This window comes from Sorex fumeus, unplaced genomic scaffold (assembly GCF_029834395.1).
Source record: "Sorex fumeus unplaced genomic scaffold, SorFum_2.1 ptg000039l, whole genome shotgun sequence".
NCBI lineage: Eukaryota > Metazoa > Chordata > Mammalia > Eulipotyphla > Soricidae > Sorex > Sorex fumeus.
The window spans coordinates 29,216,573-29,242,996 of NW_026606096.1; the positions used below are offsets into that span (position 1 = coordinate 29,216,573).

The 26,424-nt window shown below is 38.0% G+C and overlaps 1 protein-coding gene across 2 annotated transcripts in view; it reads left to right on the plus strand.

Annotated features, from left to right (window-relative positions):
• LRBA (LPS responsive beige-like anchor protein) overlaps positions 1–26,424 on the plus strand; it is a 600,455-nt gene that overhangs the window by 410,643 nt on the left and 163,388 nt on the right. For both annotated transcript variants that reach the window (XM_056119139.1, XM_056119141.1), the window contains exons 42-43: positions 2,448–2,563; positions 7,144–7,256. In XM_056119139.1, coding sequence (XP_055975114.1) covers positions 2,448–2,563; positions 7,144–7,256 — 229 coding nt within the window. The remainder of the gene's footprint in view (positions 1–2,447; positions 2,564–7,143; positions 7,257–26,424) is intronic.

Below are 26,424 nucleotides of genomic sequence, written 5' to 3' on the forward strand. Positions count from 1 at the left end.
AATCTCACTAATGAAGAAATTATTAACCTTAATAGCTCTATAGGGGAAATGAATTTGTATTTGAAGTTTTTTAAACTCTGCTATTGCTTCACTGGCAAAGGGTCAAATGCTCAATGCAAAAAATACCATTTCTGTGCAGACTCTTGTGGAAAATATAAAAGAATGATAAATTTTCAGTGTCAGCTTATAATGGCAGCATTATCTGAATTCCAAATGTGGAAAGGCGTTCCCACAAAAGGAAAATGTAGACCATCTTAGTGGGAAAGGAAGAAATAAAACTGTCTCTATTTGTAGAATACACAATCATTTATGTGAAAATTTATAGGTAATCAACAATCCCTCCAAAATATCCAAATGTATTAAAATAAATGAGTGTTGCTATTTTGTGGCATAGTCACTATATTTAAATACTAATTTTATTTCTCTGTACTAGCAAGGAACAGTTGAAAATTGAAATTAAAAAATTACTATTAAAGACTGGGAGTATGGTCAATGGCAAAAGTAAATTTTGCGATCCCTGGCATTCCATATGGTCCCCCCAGCACCGCCAGGAGTAATTCCTGAGTGCAGAACCAGAAATAACCCCTGAGCATCGCTGAATGTGACCCAAAAAGAAGAAAAGTGAATTTTGCATGCTTGACACCTAGGTTCCATCCTTGGCACTGCCAATAGAGAAATAATAAATGTACTTTATAAATAGTATTAAAATAAATTTCTATACAGTGGTAGGGTGTTTGCCTTGCGTGCGGCTGACCCAACCGACCCAGGTTCAATTCCTCTGCCCCTCTCGGAGGACCCGGCAAGCTACTGAGAGTATCTCATCCACACGGCAGAGCCTGGCAAGCTACCCGTGACGTATTCGATATGCCAAACATAGTAACAACGAGTCTCACTATGGAGACATTACTGGGCCCGCTCTAGCAAATCAATGAACAACGGGAGGGCAGTGACAGTGACAGTGATGTTTATAAATTTGTTCACTGAAAATTTTAAAACATTGTCTAGGGCAGTTATAAGGAAAAGTGAAATCACCTTGTGGGATATATAAAGAAACAAAGCAAGGGAATAGTGTCCAGTGATAGCAAACCCTTCAAGTTAGTATAATTCCTTTGGAAAAAAAAATTGCTGGTATTCTTTTTTTTTTTAATTTTTATTAGTGAGACACCATAAGGTATAGTTGTAGACTTACAAGTTGGTTTTCTTAAGATATACTCTTAATTTCACTTGGCATGCTTGCCAGAAGAAATAGACATGCAAACAAATACTAACAGCAGTGTTAATCATAATCATTCCAAACTAGAAGCATTTATAATTTCCGCCAGCTGTAAATGGATAAACACATTGCAGTGAAACCATGCAATGAAATGCTGCTCCAAAATAACATGGAATCGACAACTTATAAAACAACCAAATGAATACATCTTGACGGCATTATTCTAATTGAAAGAAGTTAGGTACTATGAATTACATGCATCATACTCATGAAATATTCTGCCTACGTGCAATTTAGTGGGGGGAGGTTTGAGTCCTGGCTGATAGATCTTAGGATCTTCTGCTAACTGTAAGCTCTGGAGTTACTTCTGGGAAGTGGTCAGGAAACCACATATGGTGCAGGGGATCTGGGGATTGAGCCAGAGTTCGCCACGTGCAAAGCAAGTGCCCAAACCCTCTCCTATCTCTCTAGCCCTGCTCAAAATTATTGAAGGGAAACAAAACAGAATAAAGCAGATAGTTGGTCACCAGGGACCAGGAGTTAGGATAAAGTAATGAGCTGCAGGGCCAGAGGGAGCACAGACGGTGGGGCACTTGCCTGGCTGTAGCTGACCCTGGTTCAGTATCAGGACATGGTGTTTGGTGCCTAGGGCACTGCCACGAGTGATCCCGGAGCAAGACGCAGAAGTAAGCCTGAGAATGGTCAACTACAGCCCCTGAACCAAAAGGATAACAATAATGAAAGCATAAAAACACGACCTTTTAAAATCTGTATAAAAATATTTCCTTTCTCTATCTCATCCCGTGAATAGATATCTAGAATCTTCTTGTCCTTGTTACAAAGAGGATTCAACATTTTTAAATATGTAATATACTCTCATTAAGATAACAATATTAAAATGAATAGACATACAAATACAATTTTATATGTATTTCTAAGTTATAATGCCTTTTAAATTAATAAAAACATGAATTAATATTCATGTGATCATTAATCAGACTTGGAGAACCTAGATATTAAAACGTCATTATTATGACGTGGGATCTTAATATGTAACAGACCTGTGCACGGGCAGGTATAGGTTAAAACACCTTTAGTGTTCTTTAGCATCAGCTCAGCTTCTAAGAATTACATAGATATTGTTCTGAATGAGCACACATATTTCTAATTTCATTAGTAAGATATAACTAACTTAAGTTTAAACTGATTCTAAAGCAGGTTCTTTTCCTTGCAGGCGCATCTCATTGGCTAGTCCACGTCAACTTTTCAAAGCTTCTAATATGACTCAGCGATGGCAGCATAGAGAGATTTCAAATTTTGAGTACCTGATGTTTCTCAATACAATAGCAGGTAAGTTAAATTTACGTACTGACGTCTTTCTTATAATAAATTATTAAAATTATACATGGGCTGGAGCGATAGCACAGCGGTAGGGCATTTGCCTTGCGCATAGCCAGCCCAGCCAAGCTGGGTTCAATTCCTCCACCCCTCTCGGAGAGCCCGGCAAGCTACCAAGAGTATCTTGCCCTCGCAGCAAAGCCTGGCAAGCTACCCACGACGTATTTAATATGCCAAACCCAGTAACAACAAGTCTCAAAAAAAAATGGAAACGTTACTGGGCCTACTCAAGCAAATTGATGAACAATGGGAGGACAGTGTCAGTGACAAAAATCATACAGAGGGCTGGAGTGTTAATACTTGGATAGCGTAATTGCCTTATACATGGCCAATCCTAATTTGATCCCTGGAACCCCATAAAGTGCCCCGAGCCTTAAGCTCAGAGCCAGGAGCACAACCAGATATGCCCCAAAACCCCATCCCTTCAAAAAAAAATAAAGCACCACAAAAATGCAGAAACCATGAGAAATCTTACGAACATATTACTGTTGGGGCAGAGCCTTAGTACAGAGGGTATTTGTCTTTGCAAGTAGCTGACCCAACTTTGACCCCCAACTTCCCATATGGTTCCCTGAGTAATGCCAGGAGTAGTTCCTGAGTGTAGAGTCAGGAGTAAGCCATGAGCATCTCCGTGTGTGACCCAACAAAGGACCCCCCAAATGAAACACCCCATATTACTATTTTAATTTAAAATGAATCATGTAATACTGTGTTGAATAGAAATGGAGATGCTGGACAGACTTGCCTTGTATCTGATCTCAGAGGGAGTTCTTTCAGTCTTTCATGATTAACACTGACCCTGGCTGTAAGTTTGTTAGAAAGGGCAATATTATCTTGAGGAAGGTTCCTTCCACCTCTGTTCTGTTGAGTCTTTTATAATGAATGGATGCTCAATCTTATCAAAGGCTTTCTCTGTATCAGTTCATGTGATCATATGATCTTTATCTTCTATTAATGTGGTATATTAAGTTGATTTGTGTTTATTGAACCATCCTTGCAGCTCTGAGATGAATCCCACTTGATCAGGGTGTATGATTTTTGTGATATGTTGTTGGATTTACCTACAATTTTGTTAAGGATTTTTACATTAATAAAGTCCTTTGGACTGCTGGGCATGGCCTGCAGTCCACCCTCCTTCTTTCTGTTGTTTTTCTTTTTGCATTATAGTATTTCCTGTAAGTGCACTGACCAAATCACAGAAATTTTGTATTTTACTTTGAGTAAAGACTATTTTTAAGACCACACATTAATCATGTGAAAAATATATCAAGCTACAGTATAAGATAGATGAATTATTTAAATAGGAGCATGAATTTGGATGTTTGTAGCTTGAAATAATTCAGTCACTCTCTGTGCTGACCTAAAGTAAATTTAGTTAGTATTAATTTTTAAGTCACCAGGGTGGCCCAAGTGGTCCCCCTATACATATAGGGACCATATGAAGTGCCGGGAATCAAACCTGGCAGGGCAAGTGCCCTCCCACTGTACTATTTCTCTGGCCCCTTAATTTCATGTTGTATATAGTATTGAGTTGACTTCTTTCTGTTTTATAAAGAGTGATCAGTATATGCAGGATGAGTGTATGCCAGGAGTGATCACTGAGTACAGAGCCAAGAATAAGCCCTGAGCACTGCTGGGTGTGGCCCAGAAACCAAACAAAGAAGAGAAAAAGAAGTTGTGCAAGCTAGTTAAGAGTCTAGGCTTCCATTTTGCTTTGAGAGTTATTAATTAAGTGCACTTGGTAAATTGAGTTACTATATCATGAATTTAAACTAGTCATATATGTTAAGTACTGAGCTTGTACTTAACATTTCATTGTACAAAAGAATTCTTTGTGGCTGTTCTTTTGAAAACCTATTTTCAGATAGTTGAATGGTATTTTTTGTTTGTTTCTGGGCTGGAGTGATAGCACAGCGGGTAGGGCATTCTGAGTTCGATTCCTCTTCCCCTCTCAGAGAGCCTGGCAAGCTACAGAGAGTATCTCACCCGCAAATATATTCGATATACCAAAAACAGTAACAATAATTCTCATAATTTGTTGTGAGACGTTACTGGAGCCTGCCACATCTGGTTGTGTACTGTTGCACTGACCCCTAAAATATCTCAATTTTTTATCTTAAAATCCAGGCATGTAATTCATCTGGGGAACATAAAGTAACAAAATAGGAAACTAACACCCAAGAATGGCCGAGATTAGTACCAGGAATTTTACTCCATGACTTGGAGACCAACCACACAAACTAGGGGATAAAGGAGCTCAGATGGAGAGGGGAACACCAAATAAAGGGTGTTGGGAGGATCCTCCCAGGATGGGAGAAGCATGCTGAAAGTAGACTATAGACTAAACATGATTGTCACCCATTGCCTCTTTTGCAAACCACAACACCCAAAAGGAGAGAGAGAACAAGAGGGAATGCCCTGCCACAGAAGCAGGGTGGGATGGGGGGATGGGGGGTGGGAGGTATACTGAGATCCATGGTGGTGGGAAATGGGCACCGGTGGAGGGTGGGTATTTGATCATTGTATAATTGAAACCCAAGCACAAAAATGTGTAAGTCTGCAACTGTACCTCATGATGTCTCACTATTAAAAAAATTTTTAATAAAAAAAAATCCAGGCATATAATAAAACCCAGTAAAATCAATTTTATTATGCATATGTATATATACATATTAAATATTGAAATTTAAGAGTCACTTTTAATCAAAATATGATATCAAGTTTTGAGAGAAATTAGTAAATTAATAACTTTTCTTTTTTAATGCAGGGGGATTGTGGCCTTAAAGTCCTTACATGAGCCAAAGACTCTGAATTAGCAACTCTAAAAGTGAAGTGAAATGTATCTCTAAATAAGAATCAAAGAGTAGACAATTTGATACCTAATTTTTTTGGACCTGGTTCTATAGATAATGCTATCACTGTCACTGTTCTCCTGCCGTTTATCAATTTGCTCAAGCAAGCACCAGTAATGTCTCCATTGTAAGACTTGTTACTGTGTTGAGCCTATCAAATACGTCATGGGTAGCTTGCCAGGTTTTGCCGCACAGGCAAGATACTCTCGGTTGCTTGCTGGGCTCTCCGAGAGGGGCGGAGGAATCGAACCCGGGTCAGTGCAAGGCAAACACCCTACCCGCTGTGCTGTCACTCCAGATAATTCTATATAAATAATTTCTGTGTGGCCAATGCTGTATTGGACATAGAGGTGACTAATGTATTTCGGAACCACAGATTTCTCTTATGTGAAAAAACAGGTCTTCTTTTTATCTCAACTTTTCAAGTTGCTTTGCATAGAATGAGACAATATGAGTAAAAGAATGGTTAAAAAACTGATTTTTTATGATTATGATCCAGGATCAATTTGCATTAAGACAGCTACTGCCAAGTATGAAGTGCTTTACTATTGCCTGGCTTTATGCTAAGTATTCCTTTATTTTTATTCTACAATTACGTGAAAGGCAGATTATTTTCATTTTATAGATAAGTAAACAGGATCGGAGTTAATCACTTCCTAAAACATCCTATCGGAAACAAGTGTCTGTTCTTCCTTTTTATGAAATATCTCATTTTTATCAATTAATATCATCCCACAGTCAATTGAGGCAAAAGAATGAAGGTTTGACAGTTATTGTTAACTTTAGAAGAGATTATGTAACTAGTGATTTTAAGTAAATGTAAAAGTCAGGAAACCAATGTAATGTAACATTTAATGGACCTAATTTGCATGTGGTGAATCAATTAATACAGATTAAGTGCTCAGAAATGATTATGGAGTAGCATTTATGAAATGTGCTCTCACATTGTTCCTGGTGTTCCTGTATTATATTTTCAGTATCTCCCTTCAGCATCCTCCCACTTTCTTTCCCCTTTCTCTTTTGTTCTTTTGCTCAATGCAAGAGGTGTCCTACACAATTGGGGTTACACACTTGGCTGTGGCAGTCACACCCTCGGGCTCCAGGGCTTACACAGGCTGTTGCAGTGCCCGAGAACTGCACGCTTGATTGTGTGGTGGTGCCCGGCCCTCCAGCCTCCCTGACGGGGCTTGCAAGGCGGCGTCTTTGCCAGTGGGTTATCCAGAGCCTGTGGATGTTCCTAAAGAATTGAGTCAAGGGCTTACAAAGTGCCATGGTTTCCCCCACCCCCTTTTTGTAGGTGGAGGCAGAAAAGGAGGCTTTGGGCTACACTGGCTGTGCTCAGCGCTTATTCCTGACTCAGTGCTCAGGGAGCATATGAAGTGCTGGGTTTCTAAGCAGGTCATTTGCTGTAGGTGGGATAGTAATGCCCTGAGTTTTTTCAGCTGTAAAATGGGGTTGACACTGATTCCATATCAGGGATATTGTAAGAATTGGGTGAAATAGGTCAGTAGGACTAAGACCAAAATTTCATCTTCGGAAATGACACTTGTAATGTTTAGTGAAGTCTTATTTATTAAATTCCTCTTTTACTAAATTTTTACTTATTAAGCTGTTATTTTAATAAAACTGTGTATCGTTTCCTTTTATTATTTGGAATTGACTTTCTTTTTCCTTTTACAGGACGGAGTTACAATGACTTAAATCAGTACCCAGTCTTTCCCTGGGTCATCACTAATTATGAATCAGAGGAATTGGATCTCACCTTACCTAGTAACTTCAGGGATTTGTCCAAGGTAATTTTTCAGTGATCATATGAAATTTAATGGGTCTTTTGTACAAAATTAATTTGATTATCTTTATATTATTTTTATATTATATTTAACTGAATGGGGCTGGAGCGATAGCACAGCAGTAGGGCGTCTGCCTTGCGTGCACCTGGCCCGGCCGAGCCGGGTTTGATTCTTCTGCCCCTCTCAGAGAGCCTCACAAGCTACCGAGAGTATCTCACCCACACGGCAAAGCCTGGCAAGCTCCCCGTGATGTATTCGATATGCCAAACACAGTAACAAATCTCACGATGGAGACATTACTGGACCCACTCGAGCAAATCGATGAATAACGGGAGGACTGTGACCGTGACTTAACTTAATACAATTGTAAGTGAATGTATATTTTGATGTTTTTGTTCTTTGAAGTCCATATCAGACCTGGGAACTAGTGTTGAACTCAGGGTTCTCAAGCACAAAGTATGTGCTCAAACCCTTTGAGCCAGCCCTCCAGGCCCAAAAGTGGTGTCTTCTTTTTTTAAAAAAACAGTTTGGGGACACATAGGTTATGTTCAGGGTTTATTTCTGGTTCTGTACTTGGGGATCACTCCCGATGGTGTTCAGCGGAACCATGAAAGGCATATAGGGTAGTGTTCAGCAGAACCGTATAGGGCTGATACTGGCTCAGGCATGTGTAAGGCAAGTGCCCTACCTGCTGTATGTCTCTCCAGTCCCCAGTAGTTTTTGTCTATTAGTTGTATTTTTAATGTTCTGAAATTAAAAGTTGAAGCATGTGTGCGTAATAAACTTGTTTATATAATGAAAATATTATTAGTTGTATACCTTTTGCTGGGCTAGATAACACAGCAGGTAGGGCCTTCGCGTTGCACGCAGCTGACCTGGTTGGCCTAGGTTCTATTCCTCTGACCCTCTCAGAGAGTCCAGCAAGCTACCGAGAGTATCTCACCCACACGGCAAAGCCTGGCAAGCTAACCGTGATGTATTCGATATGCCAAACACGGTAACAAGTCTCACAATGGAGATGTTACTGGGCCCACTCGAGCAAAGATGAACAACGGCAGGATAGTCCTACAGTGCTACGTTTTGCTGAACACATTTAAGAAGACTGTATATCCAAATGTCAGTTTCTTCACAGGGTATTAATATTTAATAAAACATATGAAGAAAATTGTAAAAACTTTTTATCAATGGTCTTCCATCTTATTTCGTCTTGTTAGTTTATTAGTTGAAGAATCACATAGTCATACAGATTTTCTCAGTGTTTCTCAGGATTTTACTTCAGCCTCATGGTATAGGCCAAGAGGTGCCTCTGTCTTCTATATTTATTATAAGTTGGGCTTGAAGAATTCAGATTAGATATTTTTGGCAGTTCTGCTTTATGGGAATTTCTGTCTTCAGTCAATAGGCATATAATATCTACTTTATTCCTTTTATGTATTAGCAGGAACCAATATTTAATGTCAGGGTTGGTATTTAAATCCCCACTTAGACTCCAGTTATTTGGAGACATTTTTTATAAGGAGACATTTCCCTTTATCTATAATTAGATTATCCAGTGATGCATTTTGTTAGAATTAAAATTTTTAATTCTGTTTAAGTAATAGTTTTCAGAATAGTGAGTTGGTTCCTAGTTGGTTCCTTCCATATTGGTCTTTAGGTGATTAACTGAATGTCTATGTTTTTATGAATTCCCACATTAAGTGTAGATATTTCTTTTCCTTGCAGTTATCTCTACTGCTCCATTTGTTCTCTTGACGGGTAGCTTCTTAGTTGTTTTGACACAGTTTTAGTTGTCTGACAACCTCTCTCTTGTTTAACAAGCTGCTCTCATCTTAACCTTCACATTGTCCTGTTCTTGTCTCTCTTTTTCCTCCTCCATACCTCTCTCTCTCTTTTTAATTTTGCTTTTTGGGCCACACCCTGTGGTGCTTCGGCTTACCTCTGGCTCACTCCTGGCTCTGCACTCCCAGCTGTGTCTTGGAAGAACATAAGGGAATGTTGGGGACTGAAGCTGGGTAGGCCACGTGCAAAGCAAATCTCTACCCGCTGTACTATTGCTCCAGCCCCTCAAGTAACTTTCGAGAAGCTCCTGTGAACACACTTCTGTTTTTATTATTTGCTCCTTTTGATTTTGTTTTTGTGCCACACCCAGCAATGTCCAGTGTTCCTGGCTCTGTGCTCAGGGATCACTCTTGGTAGTGCCAGAATTCCAAGAGAATTTGTACTGGCATTGGCTACATGCAAGGCAAGTGTATTCGCTTTGTGCTATCTTTCTGGCCTGTGTAAGCACTTTTAAAGGAAAATAATATCTTCAGACTAAAGCTTTCTCATTCAAGTTTTTTGGTGGTGAAATTGTTATTAGTTTTGAACTGAGTTTTAGCTGATTGCTCCTATTTAAATTTAGGTGTATATTTCAGTTTAGTTGGGTGTCCTATCTCTCTCCTGAAGTGTTTTACTTAGTAATTTCTTTCTTTTTTTTTTCTTTTTGAGTCATATACAATGGTACTCAGGGGTTACTCCTGGTTTTGCACTCAGGAATTACTCCTGGCAGTGCTCAAGGGAGCATATGGGATGCTGGGGATCAAACCCAGGTCAGCCAGCCACATGCAAGGCAAATGCCCTATCTGCCGTACTATCGTTCTGCTCCCAACTCCTAATTTATCTTTCTACCTAAAGAAGGTTTGCACATCCCACACATTTAATCTGGAGGTGTTTTGTTGTTTCTGTCTGTAACTGGATCTTGTATTACTGCTTTTCTTTTTTTAGATCATTCTAAGATTTCTTGCTTTTAGTATTGATGTCTTCCAGAAATGCCCATAGCCCTTTCCCTTAACTCTTCCAAATCCATGTTAGGCTCCAGTGAAAAATTTATAGAAAACGCTGCTGAGTGTCCCTGTGCGGTGGAAGTGCAGGGCTTATAGTCACATAGTCTCATTCTGAAGCTCACTGCCTTGGTTCTGCAGGTTCTCATTTGACAGCTACCACTTCACTCTACCATGTGCAAAATTCCTTTAACACAGACCCCAGGGATTCCACTTATCAGTGGAAGTTCCTTCCTTTACCTTGCTCAAGATATATGCCTGTTTTGGCCCTAGCATGACTAACATTAGTAATTTAAGAAGCAACCCGAACTCTATAACCAGGTGATATAATATGGTATTTGGTCTAGTACTTAGAAATAAGCAATTATAACAGTTTCTTGATCTCCTATTTCACCTTTTAAAGAGAATTTAAATTGTCATAGGAAAGCCTTATCTGTAAACCACTTTCCATTAATGGATTAATATATAAAATTAATCTAATTAAATTAGAAAAAACTCTAATAAACATATAAGAAAAATGCACAACCTGATTTAAGAAATGGGTAAAGGACTTGAACAGCCATTTTCATTTTATTTTATTTTTCTAATTGAATCACCATGAGATACACAGTTACAAAATTGTTCATGGTTGGTTTCATTCATTCACCCCTCCCACCAGCCTGCCAAACAGCCATTTTTAAAAGGTGATATGCTTTGCAATATAGATGCTGAAAGGTTATTATGTATATCCCTTTACCTACTTTCAACACTCAGTTCTTGCCCAGAGTGATAATAGTTGGGTGGCTTGGAGGGGTGGGAGTTCCCCTGGGGACACTGGTGCTGGGAAATTACACTGGTGGAGGGATGGGTGTTGGAACATTGTTATGACTGAAACCCAATCATGAACAGCTTTGTAATTGTATGTCATGGTGATTCAATAAAATAAAAAATTAATAAAACCAAATAAATAAATGGGAAAACGGTGATATGCAAAATGACCAATGAGCACTGAAAAAATTTTCCTCTTACTAATCATTAAAGAAATGCACACTTCAGCCACAATGAGTTACCGATTCACATGCCTCATACTAAGCTTTTATTTAAAATAAGGAACCATAAAATAGCAAGTATTGTGAGGATGTGGAAAAACTGGAACCCGTGTGCTCTGTTAATAGGAATGTAAAATGGTGCCACTTTTATGGGAAGTAGTGTGAAAACTCCTCAAATATGTAAAAATAGAATTATCATAAGATCAGCTTTTTAACTTCCGTGTATATGTTCCCAAAGAATTGTAAGCAGAGACTTGAAGAGATATTTGGATACCCATTTTCCTGTTCCCAGTAGCATTTATTTATAGTAGCCAAAAGGTAGGAGTGACACAAATATCCAATGACAGATGAATGGATAATAGAACATGGTACATGCACACCAAGCAATACTGTTCAGCTGGAAACAGAAAGAAACTTCTGCCACGTGCTGCTGCATTACATGGCTGCACTGCAACACGTTTTGCTAACAAACATTAAGCCATTCACAAAAGACCAAATACTGTACACAGCAACACAGAGAGAGTATTTAAAGGAATCAGTTCCACAGAGACAAAGTAGAGCAATGGTTGTCAGAGGTGGGTGGGGAGGAATTAGGATATTGACTTTCAGTTTTGCAAAATGGCGCACACTCTAGACATGGGGAGTGCTTATGGTTGCCCAACAGTGTGAGTGTACTTAATACCACTGACGTGCACTTTACATGGTCAGTGTGGTACATTTTGTGCTATGTATATATATATATATATATATATATATATATATATATATATATAAGTTCTATCACAGTTTTTCTAAAGATGCCAACAACAGAAAAGACACACCTAGACACATGTAGAGGTTTGAAAAAGTTCCTGTATGTTACTGCTCTCGCCCCTTGGTGACTGAGAACATGCCCCAAACATGCAAGCCTCCGGCAGTGCCACACATGCACAAGCACCAGCGCACACAGCCAAGCTCTTCCCAGACCCACAGAATTCCCCAGGTGCTGCGGTGACTGCGAGCCGTCAGCCAAACCCATCAAAGGATTGCTCGATTGCTCAGGTTGTTCCCTAACGGGAAGGTCCGGCTTTAGGTTTGAAATGGCTTCTGTTTTCAGGCCCTGTAGTATTTCCTTAGAATCCCTTGCTGGGTGGGGGGTGAATGAACTGTGCAGTGGGGCAGGAATAGAAATTGCCCCACATTTTCTTAGCCTGTCAGAGCCTATTCTTCCTCTGATATTTGAATTTTCTGAACATAAAAGTCAACCTATTCCTAATAATTTGTTAAAACGTAGAACTTGCTTTACTAGAGGCATTACATTGAAACAGTCTTCCTGGAGTCCTAGAATTGCCTTTAAAAAGTTCCACAATTTGGACATTGATCTAAGCACATAGCTTATTTTGCTTCAGGATTTGGTCCTTTGGAGGGTTTTGCCTGTCGTCTCTTTAAGGTGCGGTGGGTAGTAGCATGGATTGTGGACAGGCCTCATGTCTTATGATGGAACAGCAGCTAATCGTGCTAAGTGGAGGCTCTTGGGATCTTTCTGCTGAGACCATTTCTCTTTCTCTCCTCCCGTCACTGTACCTGATCTGTAACACTCCCACCTCCCACCACTGTTCTTTGCCAGATGTCTCCATTTTCTAACCCCTGCCTTTGTTCTCTATCCTTGCTCATAGGACTGGAAGAAAGCCTCCAGAACAAATTTTAATGTAGGCTATATTCTTTCCATGAAGAGACATTTATTCAATAAAATCAGAAAAGCCTGGTTGAAAGTGAAAAGGGCTAGGGGCTTTAAAATCAGAACAAAAGTCATGTTTCACTACTCTCTCTTCATATGTATTTGTATCCTCTATATAAATATCCAAGCCTTTTGTGACTTAATCTCTTTAATTTTAGTGGTATCTCTTTCCATATTTGGAGAGATTTTGTCAAAATTTTTTTCTTTGGTCTGAGGAAGGAATATAAAGTATCCTTTTGACTTTAACTGAAGGGTATTGGTTAAATAGTGCAGATTGGAAGAAACCTTGATATCTAATATCCAAACATAACTAATTATTAAAACCATTAATTCCTTTTCTATAAGGCAGCAATAATCCTAATGCTCCAAAAGTCATTCAAGTTCAGGAAAATGAAAGTCTAGTACTAATTATATTCATTAAATATTGATGCAAATAAGTGAGTTTGGAATTAGCTACATTATTTTAAACAAAATAAGCAAATCAAGTATTTGAAAATTGTGCTTCACAGATGCTTTAAAAGAATATTTTATTCCTACTGGTATTAAAGTCTGCTGTGATATTTACTATGTGATTCAGTTTCCAAATATCTTTGTACCTATATTTTCAGAAAATAATACATAAAATCTATATCTGTATGGGTAATGGTTATAATAAAATTATATTAAAATTTGTCCCATGATATACATTACCGAACACTACCATTTGTTTAAATATGTGAGAAATCGTAGATATATTACACACAAGCCTTAATTTAAAACACAAACAAAAGTTATCCCTCTTGGAATATTGTATGACTGAAATCCAGTCATGAACAACTTTGTTACTGTGTATCTCAAGGTGATTTAATTTAAAAGATTTTTAGAAAAAGAAGTTATCCCTCTTAAGCAAATAATATACATGAAAATATTCAAAATGTGTCAACTTATTTAGCATGTTATGCCCAGTTAGTCTCACTAAAGTTGAATTTCAGGGTGGTTTTGGTAACTAATAAAAAATAGTTTTATTTGGTTTTCCTCTTAATGTTGCACAAGGAATTTTATACTAAACCGAATAATTATAAACTGACACTTTTTCTTCTCTATTAATTTTCTGATTATTTTTAACAAAAGGTCCCAGTGAAGCAATGTAAAAAAAAATTCCATTTTTTAATTGAAGCAACATTTCATTATAACATGTATGTATGCGTTTTATATAAACAGGTACACAGCCATTAAAATCAGCATTTGCATGTACTACATTAAGTTCTCCAAGAAAATCCAATCACCATATAGTTATCCCCTTTGCCCTGACTTACTCAACCGACTTTCCCTTCCGTCTAGTAACTACTAATAGATCTTAAGACAGTTCAAAGGGCCAGATGGAGTACATACATTGTATTCATGAGACCTTGATTTTGACTGAGCTGGACTGAGAATCAACAAGAATGGACCCAGGACCTTGACCACTGCTGTGGAGATCCCTATGCTAAAGTCTTCTTGAGACAGCACAATTTTATATGATGGAACCAGAGAGAGAAGAGAGAGAGAGAGAGAGAGAGAGAGAGATCAGTCATAGAGTACATGCTTAGCATGTGTGAGGCCTTGAGTTCAATTCCCAGCCCTGCATGGCACCTTCAGCCCTGGTGGTCCCTGACCATTGCTGCCGTGGCCTCAGCCCAAGCAGTACCCCACCAAGAGCCTCCCATGGAACCCTCCAGCTTGTATAGCTGCAGAAAATGGCTACAGGCCCTCTAAGAACCTTGTGATTAAAAATGTTAAAGTACTATAATAATAATTATAAATTGATACTGATAAATGCCATTGAGAAGATCAAATCTATGTTAGTTTTAAAAATCACTGAAGAGGACCTGGAGAGATAGTACAAGGGTTAAGGCATTTGTCTTGCTTGCAGCTGACCCTGTTCAATTCCTGTCCCCCAAGCTCAGCCAGGAGTGATCTTTGAACACATAGCTAAGAGTACTGCCAAGTGTTGCCCAGTCACTCCTCCTCACCAAACAGAAGAAATAAAAATAAAAATTGTTTTCTTATAACTGATAAATTCCTCATTATTATATTGATTTCACTTGTTCTTTTGATACTGAAAAAAAAGTATAGATCAATTTCGAAGTTGACTTTTTCTCCTCCTCTTTTCCAGTTGTATCATTAGCAGTCTGAAATTCTGACTGATGATCAGGCAGATCTAACCGTGCTTAGACTTTGGAGTGACATTAATCCATATTTTACAAATACACATTGATTTTTGTTTTTGACAACCTCCTTGAAAGAGCTAGAAATCAACATTTTCTTTTCATGGTTTCTTTGTAAGAAATGATAATTAGGGTAGGGATGCTTTTATAAAATGTCATACCATAAAAACGAATGTTGATGTCTCAGTATTTCTGTGTTTCCTTTGTTATTCTGCAAAAGATTTTTCTTTTCTACTTTGATTTATGTTTTTACCCTTTGTAAACTGTGTAAACCAATTTTCTAAGAGACAGAACCAAGGTAATCTGAAGTCAAAACTAATCAAATATTTAACTTAAAATATGTGTATATATTAGCAGGATATGATACCTATTTCAGAAATAGGTTATTAATCACATTTGAACCTTAAAAAGTTTCAATTTTTTTAGGTTCAAATGCGATTAATAACCATTCACAAACAATGGAAAATTTACAAATGAAAACTCAGCCACAGATTTTAAAAGGCTATACCACTTTATTATTTTTAGCTAATATTTATCAATGACTTGCTGTATTTTAAGTCTCTTTTCTAAGTATATTGCATGGGTGACTTTTCTTGCGCAGTCCATGTAAGGAGGGTAACAACACTGTCATAGAGGCAGAAATTGAGACATAATGAGATTTACATGGTCACAAATTCTAGTGGGTAGAACCAAAAACTCCACTGCCCCTGTGTTTTTTTTAAATTTCATTTATAACTAGTATTACAATCAGAGAATAGCATAATCTAAAAAAGAAAGTATCAGTGTAGTGTGTATAAGCCTTCTTAAAGTAGATGTGTGTGTGCACATATGAGTGAGTGCATGTACCTTGTGTGCTGGAGTATGACTTTAAGTACTTTATTTCTTTACTTTGGAGATCCAGAAAGTTTGAGAAACCTTATTTCAGATCAGGTTTGAGTACCTTATTTCTTACTTTTGGAAGCCCTGAAAGTTCGGGAAACACTTTGAGAAACAAAGTTGGAGAAAGTTTGAGTATTCTGCTTTATTTTAATGTCCCTTTGATCAAGTTGTGTTTCATCTCCCTCTTAAAACTACATGGGCAAAGGCAGTTTTTCAGCTTCTTACTGCTTGAAAATTGCAGAGTTGCTTATTGCTGAGTTGTCTGATGTTGAATTACCTATTGCTATCAGTTCTTTTGACTAAACCTATTTTACGAAGAAATTTGAATACTTGGTTAAAACTTGGGATTCCCCAGTGCTTTTAGATGAATAATCATTTGATTGCTTATTGAGTCATGTTGTGTCCTAGCAACTCAGTTTCTGGAAATTTGAAAGAGCAAAATCAGGTAGTTACTAACCTCCTAAAAAATGAACTGAAGATGTGAGTGGAGAGGACAGGAATGCCCAAAGTCTAAGCACATTTTTTTTTTAATTCAACATTCACATTCTTACAATGAAGTGATAATACTGAATGAGAAACATGAGATAGAAAGAAAAGGAAAACTATCCAGTTTGAACCCTTAGAGGTCAAGCATTACGTGAGCAGCTATGTTGGTCCACGGGGCAGAGCAAGACACATATGTGTATGGTGGGGGTTCAGGGATGGGCCTGTGTCTTGGTCTCCTGATCCTGGCTCTGTGATGGTTACAACTCCCCAACTGCGTTTAAAATTTTGGTACTAGCTCCAATAAATTATAGAACTTTGTTGTCATAATAACCCTCTTAGTTACAATTCTGTGCCTCTGAAACATTGTTACTCTAACAGCTTCTGTTGTTTTAGTCTCAATTAAAATTCTTCTAAAGATTAAACTTCCAGATAGGCAAAAGACGAAAAATGTATCTCGAATTTACTTATTTGCTAATGTTTTCCTTTCTATCTCTTCTCTCTTTCTCACCTCTTTCTCTCAATTTCTATCACTTCTTTGATATTTATCTTAGAACATTTGGATATGGTTTTTCCTTGGGATATAGATTATTATATATGAGATATTTCTCCTTAACACACATTTAATATTCAGCATGTATCTTGACCTGGAATTGACTACCGACATTTAGCTGTTGTTGATCAGACAGCACTTCTTTATCTCTGTAAGTTTTAAGTGCTGTTTTTGACAAATGCCAGCCCTTTTACTCTGCGCTGTAACAGACATACCAAGAATCAGTATACCATCTAGATGTCAAAGAGCAGGGAGACATTGGGGGAGGGGGGGGCGGCGATTTTGTTTAAATATGATAGGTGTTAGAACTTCCATTTTCTGCTTGCCTTTAGTCAAATTAAATGAATTCAAATTTTAAAAAAGTACTTTGGTGACTATTGCAGCAGTAGATAGTAGATCTTAAGGTGTTTAAGATTTCAATGTAGAAGAGGAAATTAAAAATTGCATCATTCTTGCATATGTTAGTGGACTTAATTATGTTAAATATATTTTAATGTTGTCTGTGTATGCTATTATATGTCACATGGATATTTAACTATTGATATAAATTACATTTTCTAGCTTTGGGAAGTTTATACTATAATTAGCACAAATTTAAGCGTAGTTTAGGTACTTCTGTTGCAACAAGCATTTTTCAGATGCTCTCTTTATCATGTCAAGAACAAAGAATGTATTATCATCTTTGTTTTACAGATAAGGAAACTAAGATGCAGTGAGATTAAGGAAGTCTCCAAGGTCACCCATTTTTCAAGTGTTAAGGCTAGGATTCGATCTCAGATCTGTGCTGCCAAGGAACCAGTAAACTTAAAGGACAACCAGAAAGAGTATTTTGGATTAAATATTCGCATTTATGTGCACTTATTTGGAAACTTCAATTACTCTTCCCTTTATCTTGGCAAAAGGCAAGAGGTTTATTTTTTGGAGAAATTAGATCAGAAAATTTCTATTTTGAGAACAAGAACAGAAACAGGAAGACTTAGGTAAGGAGTAGAAAACAGGAGGATTAATGGAAAGATTTTAAGTACCAGACGATAAAGACCCAGTTCTCTTTTGCTGCCTTGCTATCAAAACTCTTGACAGCCTGGCTTACACCAGCCCCACCCTGTTAGACAGAAGATTGTGTTTCTCTTTGGGCGTAATGACTGACTCAAGAGAAAGAGAAGGAAAAAGAAATATGAACATTGATGATTTGTACCTGCAGCCCACCTGTTTTCCTTCGGTGGAGCCTACCAGTTTACACTGCTGTCTACCCTTACACTCGCCCAGCTCCTTCGTGCCTTATTCTTAAAAATGGAGATACACGCCAGTGTTAGCAGATATTTAGAGACATTCTTCTTTTTGAAAGACAGCAGAGTTAAACAGAAAAATAACAGAAACCAGAAGAAATAATGAAAATTTACGAGCTAAAAGAAGCCTTAAAAGCATAAACGATAAATTGCATTAATAAAAAAAGAAAGTGATGCTACTGTAAATAGAGGGTAAGTGCCGATGTTTTTAAAGGCTTATCAAAATGATATGGAAAATTATCCTGGAAAGATACAAAGAACAATAAGAAATATTTGTACTATATAGAGTCAGTCTCCTTGAATTATTAGTAAGCGACCTTTAGTAAATTAATCTGGAGGTGCTTTATAACAGATTGCTGTTTTCATATTATACATGGCATTACATAAATTTATTGAATATTAAAAGTTTTTAGTGAATAATGATATTTTTAAATTTTAAGTGTCCACTGTTCAGTGTAATATATTTCTTTAGAATATGGCTATACAACTCTTTATTCAAAATTAAAGTCAAGTTGAACCAAGTGTGAGCATGAATACAGGCTGTCTATTTGGATATAATTAGAGTTGTTGTGGTCAACTTAGAGGACACACTGAGCTTTTGTCTTGATATTAGAAAAATGGTTTTGTGTGATTTTTAAAAAACTATACATTAGCACTCTGTGTAGCAGATTTCTACTGGTACAGTTTTTTCAAGACTCTTACTAGGTGTGAGCTTTGACTGACACTTTTTTAACTTTATTCAAAATGATAAACTGAAGTAACTGCAATGGATTGTGATTAATATTACTGTCAGGGTGATGAATAATCCTGACATAGACCAGCATCACATTGCCAGTCAGTAATTCTTCTTAAAGTTAAGTATTTACTCTCAAATAGTCCTTAGTCACTGTGTTTATGGGATTACCACATATTATTATTTGTAAAAAAATTAGTTGTGTTATTACATAGCAGCTGGAGCGATAGCACAGAGGTAGGGCATTTGCCTTGCGCGTGGCTGGCCCAGCCGAGCCGGGTTCAATTCCTCCACCCCTCTCAGAGAGCCTGGCAAGCTACTGAGAGTATCTCACCTGCACAGCAAGGCCTGGCTAGCTACCTTTGATGTATTCAATATGCCAAACACAGTAACAACAAGGCTCACAATGTTTCGAGCAAACCAATGAACAACAGGAGGACAGCGCAGTACAGTACAGTGGATTACATAGCAGTACTAGCTTTATCCCGTATCCTGTTCTATAAATTTTGTTCTTTGTGTATTAATTTGGGTAAATACAGAGTAGAAAACATGTGCCTATTATTCATGTGCCTTGGAATTCACATATTTGTTTTCCAAGCATCTAGAAATTGGTGAGCGTTTTTAAAATATGAACTAGTACCACGCATGTAATTTTAAAATAGATGTTTTCTTTATAGAGAGTATAAATGTAGTAAGAAGAGATTAAAAACACCTGCATACATTTAAAAGTTTCTTTATGTGCTTGTATGAACTTCTTGTTCTCATATTTCTTGTATAAGGAAACTTATGTATGTCATGATTTTCATGTTGAGTAATATAATATCATCTCAGTCAAATATCTACATTGCTATCCAATTCTTTGTTCTCAAAATACACATGTTTAAATAAGAATATTTATTAAGTATTGATACCCATTTATAGCACTCTGCTTATATTGGGTCCATGTGCTTATTGAAATACATAAGTAAATGTTTAATAATCAAATATTATTAAATTTCATCACATGGTATAACATAATAAATATTAATAAATTACTGTAAATTTGGGCTGGAGCGATACAGTGGTAGGGCGTTTGCTTTGCATGCAGCCAGCCCTGCCGAGCAGGTTGGATTCTTTCTCCCCTCTCGGAGAGCCCGGCAAGCTACCGAGAGTATCTCGCCCGCACGGCAAAGCCTGGCAAGCTACCCGTGACGTATTCAATATGCCAAACACAGTAACAGCAAGTCTTACGATGGTGACGTTACTGGGCCCACTCGAGCAAATCAGTGAATAACGGGAGGACTGTGACCATGACGGTGACTGTAAATTTACTATATGTATATAGTGTATTATTATTAAATAGTGTACTGGGCATCTTTTTTTATTGTTCGAAGAACTGTGCAAGTAAGAAAAGTGAGGTAAGTTTATAAAGTTTTCCCTACTTTTAAAGAGTTTCATAATTGAATCTATGTTATATCTAAACCATCTGTAGGAGAATAATTTAATTAGAAACATTTTGATTCGGTGTTACTTAATTTTAGATTGTCCAGCTTAACAGGAAAGGAATTTTTTATTCTAAGTTTGTGATTTATAATGTGAACTAATGTTTTTGAAGAGTGAAAGGTAAATTACAGAAATCAGATGTTATTACTGTAAAAATTAGGATAGATAATTAAATAGCAACAATATTTTAAACTTTAGAAAGGAATGTCATTCATGTCTTTCTGAGAAATATATCCTATTAAACTATACTGTTTATATTTTAAAAACATAGTGGCCGGGACAATAGTACAGTGGGTAGGGAACTTGCCTTGCATGTGCCTGATGTGAGTACAATCTCCAGCACCCCATATGGTCCCCCAAGAGTGTCAGAAGTGATCTGTGAGCACAGAGTCAGGAGTAAGCCCTCCGCACCATCTGGTGTAGCCCCAAAACAAAAAATATATATAACTTAAAAGAACAGGTAAAAGCAAAGACACTTGCTTGCATTCTGCCAAGTCTGGTTCAATAACTGATATTTCAAGATCCTCAAGCAGCTCCAGAACATGCCCTGATCCCCACTAGTTATGGCCCAACCCCCACCAAAAATTCCCTTTGGTCAGCTTAATAAACTGGGTATATTTTAGATCAAATGTGACATGTCACAGCACACGTGAATGACCTGAAGTCAGTCACAGTGATTAAAAGATACAATTTTGCATTCAAAATTGTTCAAATCAATTACAGCTGTATTATTAAATACCCCTTTTAAAAACACTTTCTTAAGTCTTCTTTCTAGAATTCTCTCCTACTCTAATTTTTTACAGTTTGGCTAAAATTTACAAATTGATCATTTGTAGCACTGTAGCACTGGCCTCCCATTGTTCATCAGGCACCAGTAACGTCTCCATTGTGAGACTTGTTGTTACTGTTTTTGGCATATCAAATGCGCTACGGGGAGCTTGCCAAGCTCTACCCTGCGGGCAGGATACTCCCAGTAGCTTGCCGGCCTCTTCAAGAGGGACAGAGGAATCAAACCCAGGTGGGCCACATGCAAGGCAAACACCCTACCCTCTGTGCTGTCATTCCAGCTCTGATCATTTGTAAATTGATAAAATTGTAAAAATTGATCATTAGCTTGCTTTACAGTAATTAAATATACAGTTGACTGTATTTTAGCAGAATGACCTACAAGAAACTGTCAATTGAAATACAAAGAATATGAAATGTTTACTTAACAGAAAGAGGATAAAGGTAGGTCAGTGTCAAAAGGCAGATGCCATTGCCAAGCAGGAAGGTCAAGGTGATGTGTAGCACTTGTTCCCTGTCTAGACTCGAGTTCCTTAAAGGGAGCTTTGAGAACTACTAACAAAGGGTTATTGTAGGAGGTGTGTGAGTTCATGTACCTGTATATATGAGAACCTATTAAAGAGAAGTTGCTGATTTAGGTGATCTAGTTTTCTGTATGCCTTTTATTACCCAACAATGATTTAACCCGTCTGAAAACCAATTGGGGCAGGCGTGATTATTGTTACACTTCTCTGTTGTGACTGCTGATGCTGCTTATTTTTAATCTATATATGTCATAGGTGTAAGGCTGTGGTTCATTTTTCACAAGTAGAAGCCCAATTTTTCCCACATTATGTATTGAAAAGATTGTCTTTTTTGTTTCATGAGTTGTCTTGGCACCTTTTGTCCATATGTGTATGGACCTATTTCTAGAATGCTCTGTTCAATCAATCAGTACAATTATCCTTATATTGATGCCACACTGTCTTGGTTACTGTAGTTATATGGTAAGTCATAAAATCAGACCATGTGAATAATTCAATTAGGTTTTCAAAACTGCTCTAGTTGTTCTGGATTCCTTCCTTTCTCTATAAATTCAAGAATCACTTTGTCAATTCTTCTGAAATATTTTGTTGATTATATTTGATAGGTAGATCATTTTTACTAAAAATGATATACTAACAATATGGAATTTTGTCAGCAAATATAGTTGATCTTCCAGTTAGTGGGATCTTTAATTTCTCTTGACAGTTTTGTTGCTTTTAGTATATAGTTCTGTGTATATTTTTTGCTAATTCTCAACATTTCATGTTTTAGAATTCTAAATTTTTTATGTACAATTGTTCATTTTCCTAGTTTATAAAATTATAGTTGGATTTTAACCTTGTATTTTGTGATTTTGTGGACTATTCATATCAACAGCCCTATTTTAGACTTTTGAGGTGACTTTCTCATACATTAGTGCACTATCTTTGAAGAAATATTTCTTGCAGTATTCAGTGTTATGTTAGAATTTCCAATAGCCTGGCCTTTGGTCTTAGAGGAAAGCTTTCATCAGTAAGTATGATATTAGCTATATCGATTTTTCACCTGTCACTGTCACTGTCCTCCTGTTAATCGATTTGCTCGAGTGGGCCCAGTAACACTGTGAGACTTGTTACTGTGTTTGGCATATCGAATATGTCACGGGGAGCTTGCCAGGCTTTGCCATGTGGGCGAGATACTCTCGGTAGCTTGCCGGGCTCTCCTAGAGGGGCTAAGGAATCGAACTTGGCTTGGCCGTGTCTCATAAATTTCCTTTATCAAATTGTGGGGTTTTTTTTATCAGATTCAGAGTTTCCATACTAATTAGGTACCACACTTTGCCCAGTGCTTTTTCTGAAGTTGAATAAGCGATTTTAAAAGCCCGTTACTGATTGAATTGTTTTGTTTCTGAGATGAGCCATATATGATCATTATATGTATTAGCCTTATAATGAGTAGCTAAATTTGAAGAGTTCATATTTTCTTAAGAATTTTTATATCTGTCTTTGAGGACAATGTTAGCCTACAGTGACTTGGTCTAACTTTGACTTTAGAGTAATGTGGGAGTGACAACATATATTTCGTTTCTTTGGGGATTGGGGTTCTCGGGGTCTATTCCTGGCTCTGGCTCTGTGCTCAGAAGTTCTCTCTACCTGTGCTCCAGGCACTTGACTATCATTCACATCACATTAGGCAAACACCTTATTCCCTGCTGGTGTGTTCTCTCTCTCTCTCTCTCTCTCTCTCTCTCTCTCTCTCTCTCTCTCTCTCTCTCTTTCTCTCTCTCTCTCTCCTCTCTCTCAGCACAAAATGTATTTTGAAGTTATTCTCTCATTTTATTTCCTATAGATGGTTATAGAAGAATTAAATTTTTCGCAGAATTCAATAGTGAAATCACTTGGATTAGTAGTTTAGTATCAAGGAAGTCTTTCTTTCTTTCTTTCTTTCTTTCTTTCTTTCTTTCTTTCTTTCTTTCTTTCTTTCTTCAACTTCCAACACATTTTGTCAGTAGCTTTCAGGAGAGACTAGCCTTCACACATATCTGTTGTTTTCTTTGTGTGGATCCACTCAGTGGGGTGATAACCAGTGCTCGTTTGCTACAGATCTGTGGGGCTTGGGACCAAGAGCTCTGCTGGGCTGCAGAGACAAGTGATTTGGGTTCAACCACAAGAAGGTGGGCTCCTTCATGGGAGATACGGGGATTTGGAGTATCCTACAGAGAGAACGTGGAGATGGTGTCTGCTGGCCTCCTGGCCTTTGCAGTGGAGGAAGGAGAAGGGGGAGGTGGCGGTGTCTCTGAGCCGAATGTGCAGCCTAGCCCAGCTCTCAGGCTGCATCTTTTCCGATGGGCAGAGAGACTTGAGACTTGTCTCTGCTCCCTCCCGTTGGAGGGGCTACCATCCTAAGGAGCCTCTTAGAGCTGTGCAGGCGCAGTCCAAGGGGCTTAGAGCTCGAGGAGCTTGGAGGTGGGAGAGGTGGGCACTCCAGTGGAAGTTTTAAGTGGTGGTGGCGTTTGGGGCGGTGCACATTGTTGAATTCAAAACCTTCCCTCCTGGGGAGAAGCTGAGTGTTGAATCCTTCCTGACCCTCTGTGGCGAGGCACGTGGGACACAGCCGTTCCTGGCCGGTCACAATGTGTGGGGATTATTGTATCCCCGGTGTGTGCATGTGGCTTCCCTATTTATGACTTATGTCCCCCAGGGATCTGTTTCATGTGTAACTAGATTTGGTGTGTCTGTGTCCCATGTTGCCTCTTCGCCTGGGAAGTGCTGCTTTCAATGCTTTGAACTCTTTTAAGTGGATGGGTGAAACGCTTCCTGCAAAATGAGATGTTGCACCTACATTGGCACATTGGGTGTTTCATCATTTTCATAATTACTTAAGATATTTTTTTTTCAGTTCTGCTGTTATTCTGGGATTCTTTCAGGATTTAAGCTAGATACTGGCAATGGATTACCAGATCATTTTAATTGATTTATTTGATTTTCTCGAATTTAAATAAAAACCAATAGTAAAAATCACTTCATTTATAAACCATAGTGAATAACATGGAACTAGGAAGGTATAGCTTCTAAATCTGCCAGTGTGAGCATGTGAGCATTTGAAATGATTTAGAGTCTACATTGGCATACTAAGTAAAATGGAATTCTTTCTTTTTCCCAAGATGCATTTGTTCAATTGAAATAGTATAGTGGGTGTATGTTTAATGCTACTTGTGAGAAAGCATGTTTTCAAGGGATTAAAAACTGCTCTGGTACTTGAAAACAAAAGTGCTTATTTGTTAACTCTAAAAGCCACAGTAGTGTTCCAGTGACATTTTTTTCTTGACAATATTAAATAAAATGTAGAGTGTATGAAATAAGTGCCAAGCCATTTCAGCTATATATAGCAGATGACGAAAAGCCCTAAAAGCCAGGGTTGAGTAAAAATGCTGATCGGACTGTTTGTTATACTTGTCATTTAGATCAAAGAGCTGCTACAACTGACACAAAATAGTTGCTACACCCACTAACAGTTGCAACGTTGCTTAAATGACAGAGACTGAGGTTTATTCTCTTCCTAGGAGGAAAAGGGAGGCTGAGGTGGTAGAGACCGCACAGAATGCAAGTCAGAGAGTGTCCCAAGCTTCACAGGGGCCCCGTGGGTTCTCATGTGGCCTGTGGTCCTGGGCATGCATGTGCAGGAGCAATAGACTTTGGGGAGAACCATCTCTTTTGTTCATTAATTTATTTTTGTTCCTCTCCCTCCCCACTGCCCATTTTTCATTGTTGCTGCAGTGAGGAGGGGTCCTTGGCACCATTGTTTGTGGTATGCCAACATCATTAGGATCCCAAGTAAGGGTGCTGCCCAAGCCATTCCAAGGTCCTCACACCCTGCATGTGTTTTTAAAGATTTGGAGTCATCCACTTCCTTTGTTTTTGTTCTGTTTATGGGGCGGGCCACAGCCGACTCAGGAGTTACTCCTGGCTGTACACTGAGGAATTTCTCCTGGCGGTGCTAATGGGATCATATGGGGTGCTGGGGATTGAACCAGGGCTGGCCACATTCTAGGCAAGCACCATACCTGCTGTATTATCTTTTCAGCCCCAATACCCATGTCTTTTATAAAAGCTGCTTTGCCATTGTAGACTGTTCAAGACCAAATCTGCATTTCTTTTGCCATTTGTGAAATCTTCTGCTAATGTGTTATCTGCACACATTGCTTAAGTTGGGTTAAAAGTGCAAATTGCATTCTTTTCCAATGGACATTTGATTTAAACCTACACTATTTTCAATCAGTCTCTACAATCCCCATCCTAGGATTTGCTGGAGTTAGAGCCTGAATCTGGCCCCTGCTGTTGGCAGGTAACCAACTAACGATATGCCACTGCAGTCCCAACACTCTATTCTTAACTTGCAGGTTACTAAAATAGAGTCTTAGAGAAGCTGATTTTATGTTAGAAGAACCTTAAGTTATATCTAGAAGATAGTAACATTATCATCAGCTAGAATAACTCCTTTAATCTTTATCCTGTGCTTTTTTTTTCTCATAATCATTTCAAATTATTATTCTCTGCTCATGTATCTTTTCTGATGTGATTTCCCCAAATTGTAGCCTCTTTAATCTTCTACATACTATTTTTAATCTATGTGTGAGTATATGATACCTTACATTTTAACCAAAAGTCTTTTGTTTTTTGGATCACACCCAATAATACTCAGAGGTTACTCCTATC